The following is a 23,052-nucleotide window of genomic DNA, read 5'->3' on the forward strand; positions in this document are numbered from 1 at the left end:
GCAAAGAGCTTTTATATAACAGGCACAAATCCGGCACTTCGGATGTGAGATGACACACCTCCTCCTTGCTCCCCAGTCAGAGGAAGCTGTTTTTCAGAGATAAAAATGCAGTTCTCAACACACACCTCAAGCATCGGACCACAGAGAAATGCTTAGAACTGTGCTGACAAGATGTTTGTCCTTATGATTCGGTTGCTCTGGATTGCTTTGCTGACATGCTTCAGCACGTCGTCAACACTGCTGCTAAACACGGCCAGTGAAATCTGAAGGACATTCTGCCTCATCCGATGGCTGTATGAAGGCATGTTGGGAGAAAAGGAGCAGATGTTTAGTTGTTTGTGGCAACAGAAACAAAACCCTCAGTTTAAATGAGAATTTATGGTTTAATGTTGAGATTTTTGTTGACGATTAGATTTTGATTATTGTGCTCATGTTCACCTGAAATAAAACTTTCAGTGAATATACATTTATTTAAATATACAGCCTATCAACTAATATGTCAGTGAGTGCAGGTGGTGCTGTATATAAATATTGTTGGAGAAGGCAGGAGTGTCTGAAATAGACAGGCAAGGAGGTCAGTAATGGTCAGAAATTCAGCAGAAGGGCAATTTTAAAAGATAGTCCCGTGCTTGGCTCTATTCTCAGATTAACACAAAGCACATTTTCCAGGATTTTTATTTTTTTTATAAAAACTTTGTGTTTTGGAAAATCTTGCTGAGATAATTGAAATACAGGTTTTTATTGTTAGTGTTAATTTGTTAATGGAAAAATATTCAAATGCAAACCTTGGTAAACCTTTAAACTAGAAGCCAGCACATGACTTAAAGTGAATACACACATTTTTGACTATCAAAATGTGAAATTCCCAGTGCCAAATTTATCAAAGGAGGGGGATTTGGAAGGAATTAAAAACAGTGTGTGGAAGTAGCCTCTCACAGAATTCAATAGGTGAATGCCATCATAGAGTGTGAATAAATAGCACATATTAAAGAAGAAATGAAGTGTGTCACATTGATGCTGCTATCTCTTAAAGTAATTACTTCGGTTTATTATGAAACCTTGCTCTTTGCCTGTCAATTTTCCATTATTTGCACCATCCAAGAATAAGGGCAGCACCTCCCATAAGTGGCTGGTTTTCTTAGCTCCTGAAAAAATGTCTTTATGGTCTAGAGATTTTAATAAAAGAGACCTCTGAATATACATATAGTGGAAAAAGGTATATGTATGTATGTCTTTGTATGTATTCATGAAATAGATTGATTGTATTATTTGATCTATTTAATTTATCAAAACAGTCTAGAAGCTAATATGACAAAAAAAACAAAAAAAACAAAAAATATAAAAATTCCCTTCTCACCCACCGCGGGTGGTGATTCTTCTTCCTCTTAGCTCGGGTCCTCTACCAGAGGCCTGGGAGCTTGAGGGTTCTGCGCAGTATCTTGGCTGTGCCTAGGACTGCACATTTCTGGACTGAGATGTCTGATGTTGTTCCTGGGATCTGTTGTAGCCATATATATATATATATATATATATATATATATATATATATATATATATATATATATATATATATATATATAAGAATAAGGGCAGCACCTCCCATAAGTATATATAAATATCTTGTTTTCTATTTGATTGTTTTGGATGCTGTGATGTAACCAATGATATTTATTAGTTCTTGGTTTACTTGTAGGTAAATGCATACCAATCACATAAATATAACTCCGACTGGAAGCCTTACCTGTGAAAATGAGCATGACTCATAAGGCTCTGAATCATCCAGAGAAAGGAGGTTGTCAATTTGAAGCTAAATTAGAACGAGTGGAGACAGAAGAACTATGTGAAAGGGCAAGTTATCCACTCAGATTTGATTCTTAACAAGGTGAAAAAAAGAGTGAGGACATAGGCCTGGAAATGCTGCACTGCAGAAACCAGAAGACAAAAAGCAGAGGACAAAATATGAGAATAGACAGGTTTTTAAATGGCCATTATAGGCACACTTGCACATCTGAGTACAACAGTATGTTAGGAAGTGACTCTCACCTTAATGTTGACATTCACGCACACACATTCACACCTGCAGGTCCCAGGTATGTGGTTCAGATTGGGGACAAAGTTATTGATTACAACGAGGACTTCCGTCTCTTCCTGGCAACTCGGAATTCCAGTCCCGTCATCCCCCCCGATGCCGCTTCAGTGGTCACCGAGGTCAACTTCACCACGACCAGGGCAGGTCTGCGAGGACAGGTATCCGAGCTGACACAAACACTCAAGCAAAAGCTCATCAGCTACATATTGTAACAACCCCGTTGGGAAATAAAGCCGAGGTACTGAATGTGCTGCCTGTGTATGATTTTTTTTTTTTTTTTTCTCCAAGATGCACTTTGACTTTATGAGTTTAATATCGAACTAAATAAATAAATAAATATAGAACTTTTAAGAATATTGGAATAGCTTTATCTGAGTAGTAATTGCTTAGTATCTCATCTTGCCTTGTGTGTTTGTGTGAATGTTTTAGCTGCTAGCCTTGACCATCCAGCATGAGAAGCCAGAACTGGAGACTGAGAAAACACGACTGCTGCAACAAGAAGAGGACAAGAAGATACAGCTGGCACAACTGGAAGAATCTTTGCTAGAGGTAGATATTACACAACATTAACAAGCCATATATGTTTCGCAATTTAAAATCTTTGTTTTTATGCATATGTAATTAGTAACCTGTGTACCAAAAAGAAATATATGCAGACAGATGGACAGGTTGTATTCTTTTGTTTCTGGAATAATTACTGTCCACTGCACTGCAGATGTTGACGTTGCTAAGTTCCACTGCTAGTGTGATGAAAGTGAACTAGACTTTGAAAGGCTTTGTGTATAGGTGAATCAGGAGCAGTGAGTACTGCTGCAATCACTATACCTGTCCAATGTATCAGATGAAAGGTGGAAACAACCAGTCCTCATTATTGATCCTATGTTTCTGTGTTGCAGGCAGAGGGCTTTTTCTACTGCACCACACATCCTCCTTAATCAGTGGGTGCCTCAGGGGGGGCTTTAATGGCTGTGCTTTTCCTTTTGTTCATTTTACTTCTCTGTGTCATTTGGAAATGTACAGATTAAACACTGCGTAATAATTTCACAACAATATAGAAGGTGGAAGCATTCAAGCATTACGTGCCATGTAGATTCTATCTTGATGTTTCTACCTCAGCACATAATCAGAAAGTTATCATTCGCAGTCTAATACCATAATATTGTCTTCCTGTAACCACAACAGATTAATGCCGAAGTACTTTCACATTTGAAGTTGCACACCATTCTGATGGATATTCAGGCATAGAAATACAGCATAAAAATCCCTTTTTGTGTGGTCAGAAGGACATTTGGAAACGCTCATACACAGAGAGAATTAATGCCAATAGCCAGATGTCGGTGCTTCAGTGGTATTAGACATGTAATTATTCTTGAATCGTAGGAGCATATTCGACTTGACATTTCCATGCTCTGCTGGTTTCTCATCTATTTTACTTGAATTTATTTGAATACATTTTATCACTTCGTTTCAGAGAGTTGGTTCCTCAGAGCTGAGTGGGAGGGTTTTAGAACTCAGTGAACACTTATTTTAAGAGTTTGAAATTCCTTACACACGCCCGTTGAAGCCCTAGCATCACTCCTTCTTGCAACTTTTATCAGATTACAGACGTGAGATAAAATCACAGAAACCTAACAACACACTCATTCCCTCTCCCATCCCTCTCTTTTTCCCGTCTCTCCCACTTACAACCTGTCCATCTGTCTGTTTTTCTTTGCATCAGACTTTGGCTACGGCTCAAGGTAATATTCTTGAGAACAGGGAGCTGATTGACAGCTTAAACCAAACCAAGGCAAGCAGTGCCCTCATCCAGGAGTCATTGGTGGAATCACACAGGCTGCAGGTGTCTTTGGACCAGGTACTGTAAGTCACTTGTGTTCTAAAATCACCAGAAAAAACTCCTACTCCTTTACATGCTGATACTTGTTTTTAACTGCTTTTTTATAAACACACACATATGCACTGTCTTTTTATCTTAACAGGAACTTTGCAGCCAAAGTTCGTCCCCCCACCAGTGAACACTTATTATAAGAGTTTGAAATTCTCTTAAAATAAGTGGTATTATTTGTTTGTAAACACTGCAGATGCATGCACAAGTTCTCTGCACAAAGAGTAGGCCTTTACCCAGACTGGTTACCATGGTTACCCACATTTATCTTGCTGTTTTAACATTAGCTAGCATGTTGTCGGCATACTGCAACTCTTTATCACAGTGTGATAAAATAAGTTATGCTATCAAATTGACATTAGTGAGCCATGAATGACACATACACATTGCATGCAGGTTAGTGAGTAAATGACCCAAACTTTAGTGGCCAGACATTTCTTACCAGCAGTATTAAAGCAACTTTGTTCACAGTACGATCATTAACTTTCAATGAGTTTCCCTAAGCAAGACAAGCATATCCATGGTTGAGCAAGAAGGGCACTGGAATACAGTTTTCCTAAATATATATATATATATATATATATATATATATATATATATATATATATATATATATATATATATATATATATATATATATGTATAAAAGAATAAATGGAATCCATATTGAAAAGTGAATGCACCTTTAACCTCAGCTAGAAACCCCAGTGGAGCTGTGCCCTCTCCATTATTAGAAGATAAGCACATTTGGTCAGCTGGTTTTACTGCACTTGCATTGTACTGTAACTGCTGGACAAGACAAGTGTTTTGTTGACGACTTGTGTTCAGAAATTGCTTCATTCTTGATGGTTGTGGAGAAGGTTCCACTCCTTTTGCTTCTCTGATCAAAAATGTATGACTATACAATTGCACATCTGTTGAAGCCCTATTACAGCTCATTCTGAGCTCAAAATAGGCTGAATGGAGTGAGTTAAATCTTAGTATGTTAGAAGGATTGTGTGCAATAAGTGTAAAGAACATGTTTACCAGATAGCCCATTGACCTATCCTAACTTGTTTAAATGGAAGCATAACATGTTTCATTTAAATTTATGGACCTAAGTTAATTTTTTTTCTGGAACAGATCTTCATTCAAACTTTGGAAAAATGTATTAAAAGGGATATTTAGACTGAAAATAATGTGTAGCTTACAGCTAAATAACTACAGGACATGCAGGACTGCTGACCAAGGAAATACAGGTTTGGAAGCATATGTGCTGAAGGTGTATTACCAGATAATCCTTTAGGGAGCAGTGTTACACCAGAACTGATGTTCTGTCTTTTCTCTCAGTTGTTTTTGTTGATGCATAATTCTCTCCTCTCATTTTCTTTTATGCATGTCCTGTTTTTTCTCACATTCCATATCCCATCACACCTCAAGCTTCCCTCCCTTTCCTCCCATCCTTTTTTTTTTATAAAAAGAAAATAAAAATCTCTTCTGGCTTTCTGCTTATCATCTACATATCAGTTCTCTTGTCCATCAGCAATGTGTTGTGTTTTACGTAAGTCGTTACAATCTGTATTTTTTTTTCTTTTACTGTTTCTTGGTTTCATCTTTTCTCCTGTCTTTTTTGACATGTTTTTTCTTTCTCTAGGAGAGAGATGCCTACCTGCCCTTTGCAGAGAGTGCCAGCAAGATGTATTTTGTTATCACAGACCTGTCAAAGATCAACAACATGTACTGCTTCAGTCTTGCTTCCTTTTTGCGCCTCTTCCAAAGGGCTCTCCAGGCCAAGAAGGTAAAAGGATAACATTTGTACTGCTTTGATACTTGTCCCATGTTTATCTATATCAGCACCCTCTTAAATTCTTTACTGCATATTGAAATACTACATAATATAAAACTTGAAAAATTATAACAGTCAAAATGAACCCGATTAAAGCAAGTTCTTATTTCTGTTCAGAAACACAAAGACTCATTGATGTGTTGATACAGCCAAACCTGGATTACATCATGTTAAGAACTAAAGCTGTTGTAGAGAAACCTCATTTGTTTTCCTTAGTTATGGAATTAGCTCTAATTGGAGATGAACTGATACCAATCTCCAGTTGTTCTTTATGTCTGACTGCTCTTTTTTGTAAGAACAACAATAATACAGTAATAACACATTTAATTTAGAATCGCCTTTCAAGACTCTTTAGGTAGTCAAGGAAGTATGCAGATCGTTTGATGTTATATATAGGAGCTGTGAAAGGTAGGTTTCTCTTAAGGATGACATCAAGGCCCTTGACCAGCCGGGAAGGGAGGACAGTGAAATTGTCAATGGAGAAAGAAAATAATCCAGATTTGTAGATTGTGGTATTTTTTGCCGATAAGAAATATTTCAGCTTTATTTGCATTACTGTTGAGAAAACTTAACACCTAAAAGGCAAAAAATGAATTCCTGTGCGTTCTTTCACGTTAGTTTAGAATTCAAGGAAAGAAAAGGAATCATATGCAACAGAGCGCTGGTTATTAACTTTTGTCAGAATTTTAGAAACCCAGTGAATGTTCAATGTCTTTATAGACTAAAATCTATGAAAAGGAGAAAAATATGTGGAGCCAATTGCGGAAAATTGTCTGATTGTAATCTCTGTCCAATCAATACGGGCATCTTTGTTCGTAATCCATCTTTTCCAAAATGTGACAAAAGTGCAAACTATTCTTCTGCTGGGTTAATATATCTGACAACAAGATGGATGATGCTGTGTTCAATCAACTCTACTAACACCAGACTTTCTTCATTGAGGAACCAGGTAAATTTAATTTAGGTGGTTAAATATGTTTGTTTTTTTTTCAGTTGAAGGTGGCTTCATTATTTGTGTGATTAAAACAAAGTTGGTCCAACTTTGTGGGATAGTATGACATTTTTGAAAATTAAGTTATGCTAAGCTTGTTTTTCAGAGTGTTAGGGGAGCTTAGAAGAAACACCCAACAGCAGAAGAAGTGGCTGGCTTCTCTTAGTCAAGTGGTAGCAAAAAACACTGCAGCTCCCTGATTAACATGTTATGTCTTGTAGAAGCCCTTACTAGTTGCCTGGCAACAGTTCAGACACAATACGTAGTCCATCAGCACCTCTCCAACCCTCTCATACTTTATTTCTCAATACCTTTCATCCAATGTCAAACTGTTGCTTTGAAAATCTGTGTACTTTTGGCTGGCAGAAGGTCATAGATTACTTTTATTTTAAAGGAAGTGATGAACTATTGCTGCTGTCTTCCAAGGATTCTTTTTTTTACTTTGCAAAAAAGCAGACACCCTTGAGGCTGATGTTGTATTCTTTATCTGTCATAACTTTATTTCATGAACATGCAGCTGTCCTTGAGTTAAAATGCTGCAGAACAAGTATTTTTATGTGGCCTGAAGCTTTTAAGTTAGGCTAAACTTTGATGCTTACATGGCTTAACAGCAAAGAATATTTACCATAGAGTTTCCATAAAGTACAACTGTAAAATAAAACCTGAGCAAAGAGTGAAAATAATTGAATGAATAGGAGACGTCACAAAAAATCTAGAGGTGAGGCTAAAACTAAGGTCAGCCAGAGAGCAACACAGACTGTCACACTGCTGTTTTCGAACTGAGCTTAAAACACTGCGATAATGAGAGCTCACACCCACACACATGCAGGTATACAAAGAGTTGTGAGATAGAGAGCACTAATTTCTGACATCCTGTGTGGGTTGTCAGAGCCAGCGCTGTCATCCAAGAGTATCACCTGATGGCAGAAGCTGTTGTGTGTGTGTGGGCGTGGGTGTGCGTGTGTGCGTGTACAGGAAGTCCTGTGGACACTGTCAAGAATTGTGATCATAATAGGTGCACTGATTTACAGAGTCTAATTCACTTTGTGTTGTTCACTTGTTTGGTGTAGTGAGTGAGCATTTTTAATTTGCCAAGTGCTGCATGTGGTTCCTGAGATCTGGAAGAGGACTTTACCTTGTAATGGCTGATTTAACACGCTGTTGTTTGTATATGCAAACAACCCATCCTGCTTTGCAAAATAGGATGTAGCAGTGAGGAAAGAAAGGCCACATGGATTTTATGTTTTACAAAAAAAACAAAAAAAAATTCTTGCATTTTGCCTCCTAACCCCTAAATGTAATCCCCTCATTTCTGAAAGCAGTTACCTTCAGACGTCACCTAATGAGTGAGTAATAAACTTTACTCTTACAAATCATTCATTAAATTATGAATGTGGCTGATTTGTGAAGGCATTAGAGGTTTATTAGTGAATAATCTTCATAATAGAGACCAAGGGATAAAATGTATTCCTTGGGAGAAAGTAGTGAAGGAGGTTAAAGTACTGTAAGTTTACATTTACAGTAAACTTACTGTAAACTTAAGCTTTTAACAAAGCTCAGATCAATCCATGATCTACAGCTGCATCTTATAAAAACAAGAATAGTTACTAAAACTGACAGACAAGAAGACCATTGCTACTGGATCTCCACATGACATTATTCCTGCATACATAAGAGAAGCAGCAAAGAGCCCAATGGTAACTCCGGAGGAGCTGCAGAGATTCACAGCTTTGTTGATAGGATATCCAACTCTTACATTCTATGACTGGTCTTTATGGAAGAGTTGAGTTGAGAAAGCCACTTTTGAAAGAATGTTACAGAAATTAAAAATTAAAATTCAAATGCTTAATTAGTTTCTTTTTACATCACAGAGATGGACTTTTTGATCTGTCGACATCTAATGTGACAAAATGTGAAACTATTTGAGGGATTTAAATACTAAAGTCACAACACATAAACAAACACACATACACGGAAGCTCCTTTCCTGTCGGTATATCTTTATGCTCTTTCTATGAAGTCCTAATTTGAAGTCAAAATGTCTATATATGTGAAATATGTTATTTTATGTTTATTTAGACAGATCTTGTTTTGTCTGTTTGACCATTAGAGGAATACATAATGAAACAATCTGGAAGTAGAGGAAGGCAAGACAGGCTTTGGGAAAATACACATTTAAAAAGCAATATTATCATGAAAACTTTCCTTAGGCTGCTGCTCAAATTCAGTGTAAAGCACTGAATTAAAAAGAACTGAAACAAACATATCTGTCTCTTTTTTTAAATTCATTCTGATAATAAAAATTATCAATGCCCATCAAACTTAACCATGAAATATTTCTCTGTACATTTTAGGAGGACCTAAATACCGAAGACAGGATTTCTGCCCTGGAGAACAACTTGAAGATTATGGTGTATGAATATGTCTGCCGGTCACTTTTCAAGGTAAAATACATTCATGTGAGCAAATGGACTTTATGAGGATCTATCAAAATATTTCTAATCAGTTTTATTTGTTCAGGTGATGAATGGTAGTGACAAAGTAATGCTTCCTACTGGTTGCAATTTGTGAACATTGTGTTCTTTGGCAAATTTATTTCAATTAAGGATAAGCAGTTGATCCAAAATATAAAAACAGTCCACAAATAATATTTTCATATGTTCACAAAATCTTCTCCCTTTGTCTCTATTAGCTACAGAGCTATCTTTTCTTCTTGAGACTAGATTTATGCACCGTTTTATATTCTAAAGAGAAATGTGGACTGATATAAAGTGCTTTGATTAGAAAAATGACATCTTACTTTTACCTTGACAAACACTCTGATTTTTTTAGCAGTTTAATCAGATGCACATTAATCTCTATCAGTGTTCTTACGAATCTTGTAGGTCAAAGACGCAGTGACATAACCTTAGATATTAGCTCCCTTCTGCAGTGTAACCTTTGAACCCAACACACTAACAATGTGTCACAAGGGTAACAACAGGGTTATTGATTAGGCAGTGGATGTTAATTCTAATGTTTGTGCTCTGTGAGTGCTGCTATGTTGATATATCACCTGTGGGATTGTGGGATTTTCAAGCTCTGCAGGTGGAGGATAATATATGTATATTTAGTTAACAACACACATCTATGATCAGCAGCAGCTCAGCTGCTACCTGAGAGAAAACAACTGAATCTTCTCCTCTTCACTCAGGATCAGCATGTGTGCAGCTCACATGATGAAGTGCGGACAAGCGATATAGCAAGTTCAAATTAATAGATATAGGTAGGGTGAATAGCTTGCACTGTGGGAAACTCATGATAAAGCTTGAAAAACTAAACCAAACATCCATGTGAAGCTTCTATATGATCAATAGACTAGAGATTATTACTCCGTAGTGTTGAATAAAAAAATTTTGTGTAAAAAAAAAAAAAATAAATAAAAAATATTTATTCAATTAAATTACTAATTTTAACAGGGCAGTTTGGAAATATTTCTGGTGCTGAAATACTTTGTACCACCCATTATTCTTATTAAGATACACCTGTTTTAAAACTAAAGTTCTATTTATGTTGTACACAATAACTTTCTAAAAACTATTAAATTAGAAGGCAGTATATTCTATTTATAAAAATCAAAATATCTACAAATAAAGGTAACATTTTTTACAAACACAATGGTCAACATATTTACCTGTAGTAGGAATGATTTTTGCTGTTTTCTTTTGAATAAAATCTTTTATGCTATATCTTTTTCATAAAATATTTTGAAAATTTTGTTTTAAAACCATGATACTGTTGTATGTTTACTCTGGTAAAACATCACAATCTCACACTTAGTCATGCCTATTGTTGATTATTGTTGATGGGACACCTCTCACTGAAGAGAACATTACCTGATTGCATGTAGTGCAGCAGGAACTGATTAATCCCCGCTGCCCCCCAAAAAAAAAAAAAAAAAAACAATAAATCTGTTTAATCCTTTTTAAAAAAAAAAAAAAAAAGAAAAAACTTTACCTTTATACCACAAATAAAATGTAATACTTTCAAGCCAAGTAGGTGATTATACTTAATGTGTTGACAGAGTGATTTCCAGGCTCACCAAAATGTTTAAGAAAAATGCCAATCTAATAAAAACGTTACCTAGAAATGCTCTAAACAGTTTCCACATCTCTGCTCAGTAAATCATGAAACGTAGGAGAAACTGATGTGTGTCCCAAATGCTTGAAATAAAGGACTAAATGGAGAAATATTTAGGCTGTTCACACTGCAGCGTAAAGTGACCCAATTCTGATGTTTTTGTCAAATTGGATTTTTTGTTTGGCCGTGGTCGTTCACATTTTCAAATAAATGCGACCTTCTTGTGTTCTGCAGTGTGAACGGGCAAACGACCTGAAAGTGTCCCACATGCGCAGTAGAGGGCGCAATAATGTCCGTGTTCTTGGTGTTCTACCAACTGCCATAAAAAGAAGTGGTCCACAGTGTTTGCGGAAGTAAACATGGAGGCTAACGGTGGAGCTTAGCTTACATATTTGAAGTTGTTGTCCAACCAGAGCCAGCATATTAACAACTTAATCCTCATTATAGTCCGTCATGGTTGTTATTCTTCCCGCTTGCGCATATCAGGATATAGTGAAATTTGTTGAGTATCAGTGACATTCAGGTCAGATGGAAGCGACCTGGACATAAGCCGCATTTGAATCAGATATGTATCGGATATAGGTCGCATTCGAAAAGAATCTCTGTTGTTCAGAGTGTTATGAAAAGATCAGATGCAGGTCGCATTACGTCAAAAAATAAAATTAAATAAAATTGGGTCACTTGAGGTTGCAGTGTGAATGCAGACCTATTAATTTCAAAAAAGGTATATTTATTATTTGTCCAAAGATTACCAAGAAATCTCTGATTTCTGCAGCTTGCCAAATCAGCTGAATTTGTGAATCATAACATGCAACAAAGTTCTTGCGATATAGGAAAAGCCTAAGTCTATAGGTTATTTCGCAGCTAAGTGTAGAGCTGTAACTGTTGATATTAGAAAGCTACATCTGCACCCGTTTAACTACTTATTGTGTGGGGATCTGCTGCTTCATTCTGTATTTGTTTAAATGTACAGACTGGAATCAAAGTTACACAGACCGGAATTGCAGAAGTAGAATTCATATGTAGAGTTAGCACTCAAACATTTAAATCAAAAGTTTCCCAATTTGTCTCCAAAGGTTATTTTTTTAATCTCAGATTTACTAAGTTTATACTAACCATTATCGAACTCTTAAATGGCAGCATTTATGTATGCAAATAGATATTAAGCTCCTATATGTATTTGGTTTACACATAAGGAAAATCTGACTGAAGCTAAGTGATTAGATCAACAAGGTCTCTTAACTCTGCCACTTTACAAAGCACAGCGTCGACATATATTACTCTTGTATTGTAATTCTAATTCAGCTGTCCTTGCGAGCTAGTTGTTAAGTGCATAAAAATTAGATTTACATAAATTTGCATGTCAACCAGTGAGGCAGTATGCCTGCATTTCATTGTGGGTGTAAATAGGGGCACAATTTCCATGTTTTGCTGTGTTGTTACACAGGAAAGAAAATTGATACTGTCACTCCAGTGACCAGCGTTCATTTATAAAGTCCTATCTTCACTCTCTTTATAACATGAACTCAGAATAGAATTCTCAGATATTTAGGAAAACACATACTGGATTAACAGGGTTTGTGTTAACAGTTAAAATCTCTTGGCAACTGTCTTTCTGTTTCTCTCTGTGTGGGAGCAGGATAAGCATCTAGATTAATGGCTGTATCTGTTATCTTTATTCTAATTCACTAGCAGATGTGAAAGACAGTAGGGTATGTACACCAGAGGACTGTTAGTATTTAAGGATGATTCAGCAGCCCATGCAGTACTTTCAGTCTTTGGAGAGCATTTTTCTATCTCTTATGAGCTTTTACAAATTCGCCAGGCTGTGCTCTGCAATAACAATATCCTCTTTTTCAGTCAACATACTATTTGGTCAGTTTTCTATCCGTTATTACCTATCCATTATTTTTGATATACTGAAGACGGTTACACTGAATGTATATAATTGACTTTATGACTCAGTCTCATCTCCCTATTGTTGTTGCAGGCTGACCAACTGATGTTTGCAATGCATTTTGTGAAAGGGATGTACTCTGAACTCTTCCAGGAGAATGTGAGTAAATTTTAGCTTTTTTTAGGGTATCTGAAGTCAGTGACAGTTTGATTTTATAAATTCTAGTTTGCCCAGATGCAACTTTTGATGGAGCTGTTTTTTTTTTTTTTGCAGGAATGGGAAGTTTTAATTGGATCCATTGTTGGAGAAATGTTTAAAAAGGAGGTAAGAATGCTTATTTGTTCATTTGCACCATAAAACAAATATTTCTTTCTCTAACATTTTTCTTTTTTCATCAGGAATTCCCTTCTTGGATTGATCAGGAGAGACATGGAGCAGTGGCCATTTTGAAGGTGTGTGCACTAAAATATTATTTAACAAGTTACTTTATTTAAAAAGGTTGTCAAGCATTAAAACAGAACACTAGATATTTAATTCAACTCGAGACATCGGTAGTATAATATGGGGTCAATTAACATTTGATGGCTGGTTTGTCAGTAAACAAATCCTTGCCCATCTGAAGATTAGATATGCTTCTCTAATGTAATAACTTTCATCCTTGTCATTTTTAACCACCTCTTGCTTTGCAGACTACTTTCCCAGCTCTGTACCAGACTCTGTGTTTAAGTGACTCAGACCTTTGGGTGTCCTTCTTGCAAAGCTCACAGTGTGAACAGGAAATCCCATCTTCCATCTCCAGAAAGATTAGTCTCTTCCAGCAGGTGGGTTTCCATTCAGCTTTTAGCTGTGAAGTAATGAAACTAAATCAGATTTTCCCAGCTGTCTGATTAACGCTGGCTTTCTGTTTTGGCCAGCGAAATCTTTCTTATTTCTGTCACGACAGCAAGCTGTCAATCTCTTTTTATTTCTGATAAACTAATAATTTTAACCCTTTTTTCAACAATATGTTATGCTACTGATCACTTAAAGGTTTTGAGATGCAAGTTTTGAGGTTTTATTTGCTCTGAGTTATATTAACCTAACATGTGGAAATTGATCACTATGTGTGGAGTAGAAAAAAAAGAAGTGCCTCTTGTTTAATTGAGTTCCTGAAATAAATTAATCTTTATATTATATTTGTATGTACAGAGATGCACATGCATGTTAAAACCCTAGAAATGGCATAGAGTGATTTTTTTTTTTTACAATAGCTGTACCCGTTGTATGTTGAAGTCCAACTGTTTAAATGTGTAACTTAACTCCTTCAACATAGGTGAATTCAACCTTTTTTGCAGAGTGTTATTTTCTGATTTTATTTTGTTGTTTTTAATTGTATGTACTCTACCATAAATGCAGCTGCTGTTAATTCAGGCAGTGAGACCCGACCGTCTTCAGAGCGCCATGACAACCTTTGCCTCTCAAGCTCTTGGTAAGAGTTTTACATTTTTTGTTTAACTTTTAAAGGTTTTGTGGGGGTCCATACTTAATCAGACAAATGCATTTGCACTTCTTTATTATCTCACCTTAATGTTTATGGCATATAATTTGATGAAATAAAAATGAGCTATAAACAGGATGTAATAGGGGCAATTCTCCTAGATTGGCAGAATACAGTAATGGCCACAAAAAGTGTTCCAAATACAGGAGCATCACACTCCTAAGTCTACCTGATAAGGTCTACTCAGGAGTTCTGGAAGGAAAGTTAAGCCTCAAGAATACTGGATCAACTGCTCTTGGTCACCATTTCTGTCCATAACCTTAATAGATAGAATTTCTAGGCACAACCAAGATGTGGAGGGGATTTTTTTGGTGGCCTCGGGATTGGGTTTCTGCTTTTTGTTGATGATATGATCCTATTTGCTTAATCTGATCGTGATCTCCAGCTTTCACTGGAACAGTTTTAGCTGAGTGTGAATGTGATGAAGATTGGTGGCTCCAAATGTGAGATCATAGTTTTGAGTTTAAAAAGGATAGTGCGCCTTCTTCGGGTCCAAGAAAATGCCCTGCCTCAACTGGAGGAATTGTAAGCAACTGAGGAGCCATTTGCAGTGGCTCCTCAGATGTAGGCATCTGGTTAGGATGCCTACAGGATGGCTCCCTGTTGAAGTTTTCTGGCCTTTTTTGCAATGACAGGATACCCAGAGGAAGTGGAGAACTATTTTATTCGACTGACCTTGGTATTCTCCTGGATGAGCTAGATTTGAATAGATGACTTTGAGAAAAAATTAAGCTGCCACACAAATCAGCAAAGAGTAGTAATTCACCCAAAATGATGGCAGTATTAAGGTATAATAGCTGCTAATAAAAGATATCTAAGCTTGCATAATTTGGTAACGAGATAAATGGAGATGACAGTCTGCATTAACCAAGTTACTGATCAATGTTCTTACCTCCTTTATATACAATACAATGACTCTTACAATTTGTCATTTTTTTAGTGTTTTATAGCTATGCTGCAGTTCAAAATAAAGTTAAAGAATCCTTATATTTGCTAAATCTCAGAGAAACCTCTGCTGCCTTGTGTCATTGTGGCTCATATTCTTCCTGGCACTGACATTTTTTTTTTTTTTTTGCCTTACTCTACAAGAGTCTTGCTGTAACTGTGACTGTGGGGAGAATATTAACTGGAGACATGTGACCCTCACCTACATTGAATGTATTTAGTCATTCACTTACTTGCTCTCACATGGATCAAGGCTCACTGACCAGGATTTCAACTTGTTTCCACATGACTAAAGCTAGACCTTATTAGATTCCTGCTCCCTCTAACATTTTTGCCAACGAAAAAAAATTGCATATAATTACATATTAATTTTTCTCAAAGATTACACCCTTCTACATCCGTTATTATTCACTTTCATCTGTTTTTGTATAATAAAATTGCCATTGCATGAGTATTTGCATCATATTTTTAGTCATAGGAAATAAACACTAACATTCTTAAAATCGCTGAGGAATAAAATATATGCTTGTCTGGATGATTCGCAGAATATTCCAAAAGTGATGACGAAAAAGTCCTTTTACGAGTCTGACTAAAATCTTGTCTTCCAACATTTTAAAATAATTTAGCAATAATTTGATAGGGGTAATTTGTAGAGGTTAGAACTTCCGATTTCCAGTTTTTAGTAGCCAAAAACTGTTTTGATATGTAATGAGCACACCCACTGTTTACTGGCACATTTAATTATTTTGATATTAAATTTGTCATCTTTGTAATACAGAGAAGTACACTGCTACCTTCTTTGTGCTAACAGGGTAACTAAGCATATCAGTTAGGAAGTCTTACTTCTTTTTTTTTTTTACTTTTTTTATGTGAAACAGTTTACTGGGTTTGACATTATTTCCTGTTGCAACACATTCTCACACCCGACTCGTCATATATTGACGAGTTGGGACGCCGTCTGACCATGCGTCACATATTGACGCGAAGGGTACCCCCTTCGCGTCAATATGTGACGACTTGGGCAGGTTCCTTCACCGTAAAATTTTGACGATTTTGACGATTTTGGAAGGTCGCATGTTTTACATGGATTATTTACGCGAATGGTCCTCGCAAACACTGCCGACACTTCAAAACCCAAAATTGGTTAGGTTTAGGGAAAAATTACGGTAAGGCATCAGGTAAATTTCTTCGCCACATATTGACGCTGAAGAATTACCTCGCGTCAATATGTGACGAGGACGGAAGTCCCATGCGTCAATATATGACGAGTTGGGAGTGAGACTGGGTTGTATTTCCAGATGCAGGTTCTAACATTTGAGGTAATTAGTGCACAACCACAAGTTTCTGATCCAGCAAACATTAATGTGCTTGAACAGCTAATATTTTTTACAGTTGGTGCTTATTAGGTAGTGCTTATTATATCTTTCCTAATTAACTATCAAACAATTGCAACACAACTTTTTTGAAGTACCATTGTAAAACTCGCACTATTTATTCCCTAGACTGAATGGATTTACATAACATTGAAGAAACAAAGACAGACATTAATGTATCAGTGTTTTTAAAATTATTCCAAATAAAAATAGGCTGTTGAATTTAAAAAGTAAGTTTTTACCTTGAAATAAAACATTGATCTGCTTGTGTTTTTGACAAATGTGTTGTTTGTTGAATAATATGTCTTGTGAGAATCTCAAACTCATGAAAATGAGACGATTCCACTAACATGCCTTGGATAATGTTTGTGCAATGCCCAATTAAATTTATCATCACATTTATTTGACTTAGACTTAGCTTAGACTCTCGGCTCTCACATGGATCATTCTGTGTTCACACAATATGAATAGAAATAACTCCCTTCTTCCTAATAATTTGCCATCCACATTGACACTTTTCTCTCTAGCATCTTATTGTATTCATCTATTGTAAAGTAGATGTATATTTTACATTTTATAAAGTTTCACAGTTTTGTAAGATTTTGTGTATATATATATATATATACAGTACAGACCAAAAGTTTGGACACACTTTCTAATTGAATTCATTGAGAAGGTGTGTCCAAACTTTTGGTCTGTAGTATATATATATATATATATATATATATATATATATATATATATATATATATATATATATATATATATATATATATATATATATATAATTGGATAAATTCTTTGTATGTATGAACATACTTGGCAAACAAAGCTTGATTCTGATTAGTTGTAATATTTTGGCTCCAGACTTCATAATGACAACTTGAACTGTGAACAAATTCCTATGCATAGTTTAGTTTCATTTTTGATTATATAGGGTTATGTTTTAAGGATTTGGGCCAAATGTACCAACAAAACAAGATTACCTTAAAAACAACAGTGTCATTGATACCATTTGTACATTTATTCTCTGTAGCAGTATAAAGTACCATTCTTTACATATAGATTTTTTTTTTTATTTGCTTTCATATGTTTTTCAAAGTCTTTAGAATCCTTTTTCTTTCTTTTCTTGTTTGTTTGTTGGGGATTGTATTAAAATGCTAACTTAATCATGACACAGTGATAGTCCTCAAACTCCCAGTGAACTCATTCAGTGAGTGGATAAGCCATGAGATGGATAAGATTGCGCATGGTTTTGAATTTGGGAGGAAAAACATGCAAGACAGAGGGATGAAACATCAGAACAGGACGGCGGAAGAGTTTTTTGTGTATGCGTATGTGTTTTTGGCAGTAAATCAGTATGCTAATGAGGCATGGTCTGTAATCCTCTTACAGCTAATCTCACTCAATCCCTCCAGTCCAGGCCTGGGCACTGCTCTCTGTTCACACACACAGGCATGCCTCAGTGAACACAACACACACATATATGCAGGACTTTTCAAAAAGTACTAAATCTTTTGCACTTATATATACACAGTAACTTTGGTAGAGAACTTAAAAAATATATATTGTATTGAATCTATGTCTTGGCCTTTACCGCAGCCTTAGTGAGACTTGGGCTGTTATCTTCTTCGCTTATATTCACCCTGTTTTCTGTTTTGTGTTATGGGGTCCAAGGTGAACTTTTCTATTCACAGGCAGACAATGCTGAGCTGCAGTGCGAATACTGATTATCTGACCATGCCAAAGCCAGTTGTGTATGAATATTTGTTAGCAGTTCTTATGCAAATGCTTAACGTTTTGCAGACAAACATCTGTTTTTCTTCATTTTAACAATTTAGCTCATTCTCCCAAGACTTTGTGCATGTTATATTGTGCAAGCCATGGTAAATCACTTTGAATTTGGCAGCACACACCAAGTTAATGTTTAGGCTTGGTCTTTCACCTCAGTCAAAGTGGACAGCATTTTGCGCAAGTGTATGGGTGTGTTCTCATTAATACATCCTTTAGTGTATCCACGAGTAACATCCTATTGGAATTTCCAGGACAGACTCTGGTGCTGTGTGGGCATGCATTTCACTGTTCACTCATACCTCACCATCAAAATCAATATATCACAGGAGAATAGAGGTTTCAGTAAAGCACCGCAGACTCAATTACACACTTAGAGTTACACCTACATATAAGAGCCTGTTCTCCAAACACCAGCTGGCTGATGAGGTATTCTTTTGCTGCGTGGTGATTTCTGCTGCCACAATCCCACCTCTCAATATGCATAGCACGTCACCCTCCCAACCCCTCACTCTGTCTTTCTTAGTGTCTTCCTTTTTTGCCCTCTCCCCTTCCCCCATCGTTGCCTTCCCTTTAGCCTCCCCATCCTCCTCACATTTTCTCTCTCAACATGTCTGCGTAACTTACTCTATTCATTGTCTTGCTTTGTTTTATGTTTGCCAATAAATTTCCTTATCTTGCCACACCTAAAGTGCACCAAATCTGTCTCAGCTCTAATGTGTTTCCATTTGCCTCCAATTTCGTTTTGTTGCTATGCTCCATGATTTCTGTGTCCATCTAGCACATGAACAATGTTACTTTGACACTCATTATTAAATTATCTTCACACATTAAGGTCTATGATGTTGAAATGCCAATGTTCCATTTTGAGGGTTTAATTAGTTAGTTCACTTCATTAAAGACACATGGGTCCATAGCAAAATGGGGCTGGAGAAAATATTTAAAGACATTTTACAGATATATCTTTCACGCTCCTCATTATCATTTAATATGTCTCCTCCTCTTTTGCAGGTATGAAAGAGCTTTCCCCTCCTCCTCTGAATTTGCGACGTCTCTACACTGAGACAATGGAGTGGGAGCCGGTGTTAATCATCATCTCTCCGGGGGCAGACCCATCCCAGGAGCTTGCAGAACTAGCAGCAGAAACTATTGGCAGGGACAATTACCATGAGGTAGGGAACAGCAGAATACAAATATAGAACACACAGGAGATTAACAGGGGCAAAAGGCTTTTCGACAGACTAGCACAACCGCATCCACAGACTAGTGTGCTATAGCTTGTTGAATGTTTTTGTGTATCTCAGTTTTAACATAAATCCTGTGTCATTGTTCTACCAATAAGGTTTTGTAATACACCGACTAAGGGAAAGTGGTGTTTAAAGATTTTTTTTATTCCTTAAGTTACTTAGCATTTAATTAAGAAAAGAAAGTCAAGTTTTAAAGAGTATTATGGGTAAATAGTGTATGTAAGTAATCAAATAAGTAATATCCACATTATGTCACTGGCTTTAAATGAGAAAATGCTGACTGAGGACATAGGTGGATTAAAATATTAGGCAAAAGTTCAGCTCTCTAATTTTACAAGACAGCATTGTACTAAAAGACAGAACATATTTTTTCCCACTGACTCCATTTGTCTCCCCCTGTTCCCAACCCTTCCTCTCTACCTGTTTAGATCTCCATGGGTCAGGGACAGGCTGATGTGGCCCTGGCCACACTTAGAGAATGTTCTCGAAATGGAGACTGGCTTTGCTTGAAAAATCTTCACCTTGTCACAGCCTGGCTGCCCCTTCTGGAAAAGGTAGGTACTTTCTATGTATGCTGTTTTTGTGGGATATGGCTTTAAGCACTAGATTATATTTGTTTTATATCGTTTTCTATTAATTCTGTGTTTTGTGGTTTTTGCTAAATGACAATGACAATTAATCCACAGAAAGACTATTTTATTAGCAAAATGGATTCAAACTACTCATACTCAATAGGGATGTAGTGTTCAGAGTTTTGTGGCCGATTTTCACGAAATACATAAAAATCAAAAGGAAAGCTTCAAAATATTTTTATCTTTACTTCTTCAGTCCCTCCATGATTTCACTTTTTTTTTTTTTTTGCAGATTATGTGGCGATGTAGAAATTTTGCGATATATTTTCCTCATTAAAAACCTTCCAATATCTACATATATAGAAGAAAAGGAGAGTCAGTTTACCTGAATTGTCCACCAGAAAGGGCATACTCAAATGTCTCAGGGTTTTGATGTTGATCTGGAGGATGAATGAACTGGAATTACGAGTGCCAATTCAGCCAAAGTTTTGAATTCGGGAAACATTTCTCCAACTATAGCAATCAGAAGTAAGAAAAGCTCTGTGAATGAGGGGCAGCGGGAGGAAATCCCACAACATATGTACTCCTTCTGGTGCGCCAGACGTACTCCTGTCCATTATCCTGCTGTTCTCTGTCAGCTCACGGATAGCGAGATGCATTGAGTCCAGGTCAGAGATGATACTCAGATGACAATTTTTGATTGAGTTAGGTATGTGTACTCTGTGGGTTAAGTTGAAAATGTTTGGATGTCTGCACCCAGTGCTCCATTTGTCACCATTTGTCAGCGGTGTGACTTGTAATTTGTTAAAATGACGGACGGCCTTCAGATTTTTCCGTCACCACTTTAAAATTCAGTCAGATGAAAAATATTTCATTAATGCAACTCAGGGCAGAAATAACAAATACTCTCATCAGCGAGTGAGAATTAGCAGTCACATTAAACCAATGTTTTTAATTGTGAATATATGTATTAGTGCTGTCAATTGATTAAAGACTTTTATCAGAATAATTACACTCTAGCACTGTGGTTCTTGTGGAAATGGTGCCCTGGGCAAGCCTCTCCTCACGCATCCCAATTAAAATTCAAGTAATTATCAGTTGTTGTTTTGTAGCAGAAAGCAGATAATGCAGTCTCCCAGTACTCAACAGCAACTGTGGAGTAAGTGAGTGACTGTGCAGTGGAGGCTTACTCCACTACACATACATGCAAATAGTAGCAAACCTATAGATAAGATATATTTTATCTTTTATTTCTTGTGTGCCCCACCCTTTTCTGATGCTGTCCTGAGTAGCTGCTATATAGCCAGTATCGAAAACTTGTTCCTCTCCATTCATTTCCTATGGAACTTGTGTGATGAGTCACTGGTCACCTGTCCTCACCCAGCTGAGCGGCTGGCGTAATTCTTGAATATGAAATTTTGAGCTCGTACACAAAGATGTTTGCACGCGGGCTAGCGATGCAACACATTAAAGTTTACAATTTTTCAACTTTTGTTACTGTCTGCTGTCAAAGAAAACTTTTGCCTTTCACTATCATTTGTCACTCCCTGTGTGTCGAGTTCATAACGCGGTGCCATGAACTTATTGACACTATGTGGGAGAGAAGCTTCAGAGGTAGTTTGAACAGTCTGTGTTGCGTAATATTAACATGTATATATGTATGGAAGTGTTTTGTGGTTTGTTTTGGGGGTTTTTTGTTGTTTTTTTCACTCTTCACAATACGATCAATGTAGCATACTGAATAAACTGAAGCGAAGCTTAGAAAATATGGCACAGGTTCGCAACATGAATTGAGAGAAAATTCTGTTTCAATTTACTGAGTTTAGACAATCCTGCCTCTCAAAGGAAGTGTGGAACTGAACACATAAAATCCATTTGTTGCCATTATCTTATGTAGCCGATTTAGAGAGAAATATAATTCTTGAGGTCCATTGATTTAAAAAAAAAAAAAAAGAAAAAAAAAGAAAAGGCACATTGGACTATTCAGCTCATTCCAAGTCTACTTAATTCTGAAATTTGTTCCCTGCACAGAAACATGAAAGTACAAGCGGCTATTAGATTTTGTAGAAAAGTCTCCACATATGTGCAGTGGAGGCAAAGCAACTTTATAGCATCTTTTGGCCAAAGTAAACTTGAGGTTATATGTATGTTGTTATAATTGGAATTAATAACATAAATAAAACACATAAAAATAGATTTATATTAAACATATTTAAAAATAAAATAAGCTTAGGAAACAGCAAATAAAAAAGTTTTAACCTTGTTTTAAAGGAACTCAGGATGACAGCAGACCTGCGTTGTGCAGGAAGCTTATTCAAATTTTTTGGTGCATAAAATCTTTAGGCTGTTTCAGAATGTTTGCTTCTGAGTTTTGGTATAGTGAGTAGGTTTCTAGCCTTGTCAAAGATTTTTAAACTGATGGACTGAAATCACTGATTTTTAGTCTATACTGTTTTGGTCCAAACACTAAACCAGCAATCAATCTGTTCAATGCATTTAATGAGAATGAGAGAGCACAGAATTGCTGTTGGTGCAAGAATAAGAGAGAGCGCCTTAGAGAATACAAATATACAGTATATTGCACCTTAACTCTGATATTTGGAAAAGTCAGCCAAATTTAGGCGTTTCCATAACAGTTTGTTCCATCCTTTCAAGTTTAGAGAGTAATTTTGCTATATTGTCCTTAGCTTTTATGTTATCTGCTGAACATTCAGTGTTCTCTCACATCCTGAATGAACAACAGAGGTGTCTCAATGTGTTGTGATAGCTTCTTATATCTCTG

At 36.4% G+C, this 23,052-nt stretch overlaps 1 protein-coding gene across 4 annotated transcripts in view; it reads left to right on the plus strand.

Moving 5' to 3' along the window:
- Positions 1–23,052, plus strand: part of LOC122832108 (cytoplasmic dynein 2 heavy chain 1) — a 101,008-nt gene that overhangs the window by 47,110 nt on the left and 30,846 nt on the right. For all 4 annotated transcript variants that reach the window (XM_044118527.1, XM_044118529.1, XM_044118528.1 and 1 more), the window contains exons 71-82: positions 2,084–2,247; positions 2,519–2,638; positions 3,810–3,944; positions 5,608–5,751; positions 9,144–9,233; positions 12,899–12,964; positions 13,079–13,129; positions 13,204–13,257; positions 13,495–13,626; positions 14,201–14,273; positions 19,463–19,623; positions 20,127–20,252. In XM_044118527.1, coding sequence (XP_043974462.1) covers positions 2,084–2,247; positions 2,519–2,638; positions 3,810–3,944; positions 5,608–5,751; positions 9,144–9,233; positions 12,899–12,964; positions 13,079–13,129; positions 13,204–13,257; positions 13,495–13,626; positions 14,201–14,273; positions 19,463–19,623; positions 20,127–20,252 — 1,316 coding nt within the window. The remainder of the gene's footprint in view (positions 1–2,083; positions 2,248–2,518; positions 2,639–3,809; positions 3,945–5,607; positions 5,752–9,143; positions 9,234–12,898; positions 12,965–13,078; positions 13,130–13,203; positions 13,258–13,494; positions 13,627–14,200; positions 14,274–19,462; positions 19,624–20,126; positions 20,253–23,052) is intronic.

Source organism: Gambusia affinis, linkage group LG06, assembly GCF_019740435.1.
Source record: "Gambusia affinis linkage group LG06, SWU_Gaff_1.0, whole genome shotgun sequence".
Lineage (NCBI taxonomy): Eukaryota > Metazoa > Chordata > Actinopteri > Cyprinodontiformes > Poeciliidae > Gambusia > Gambusia affinis.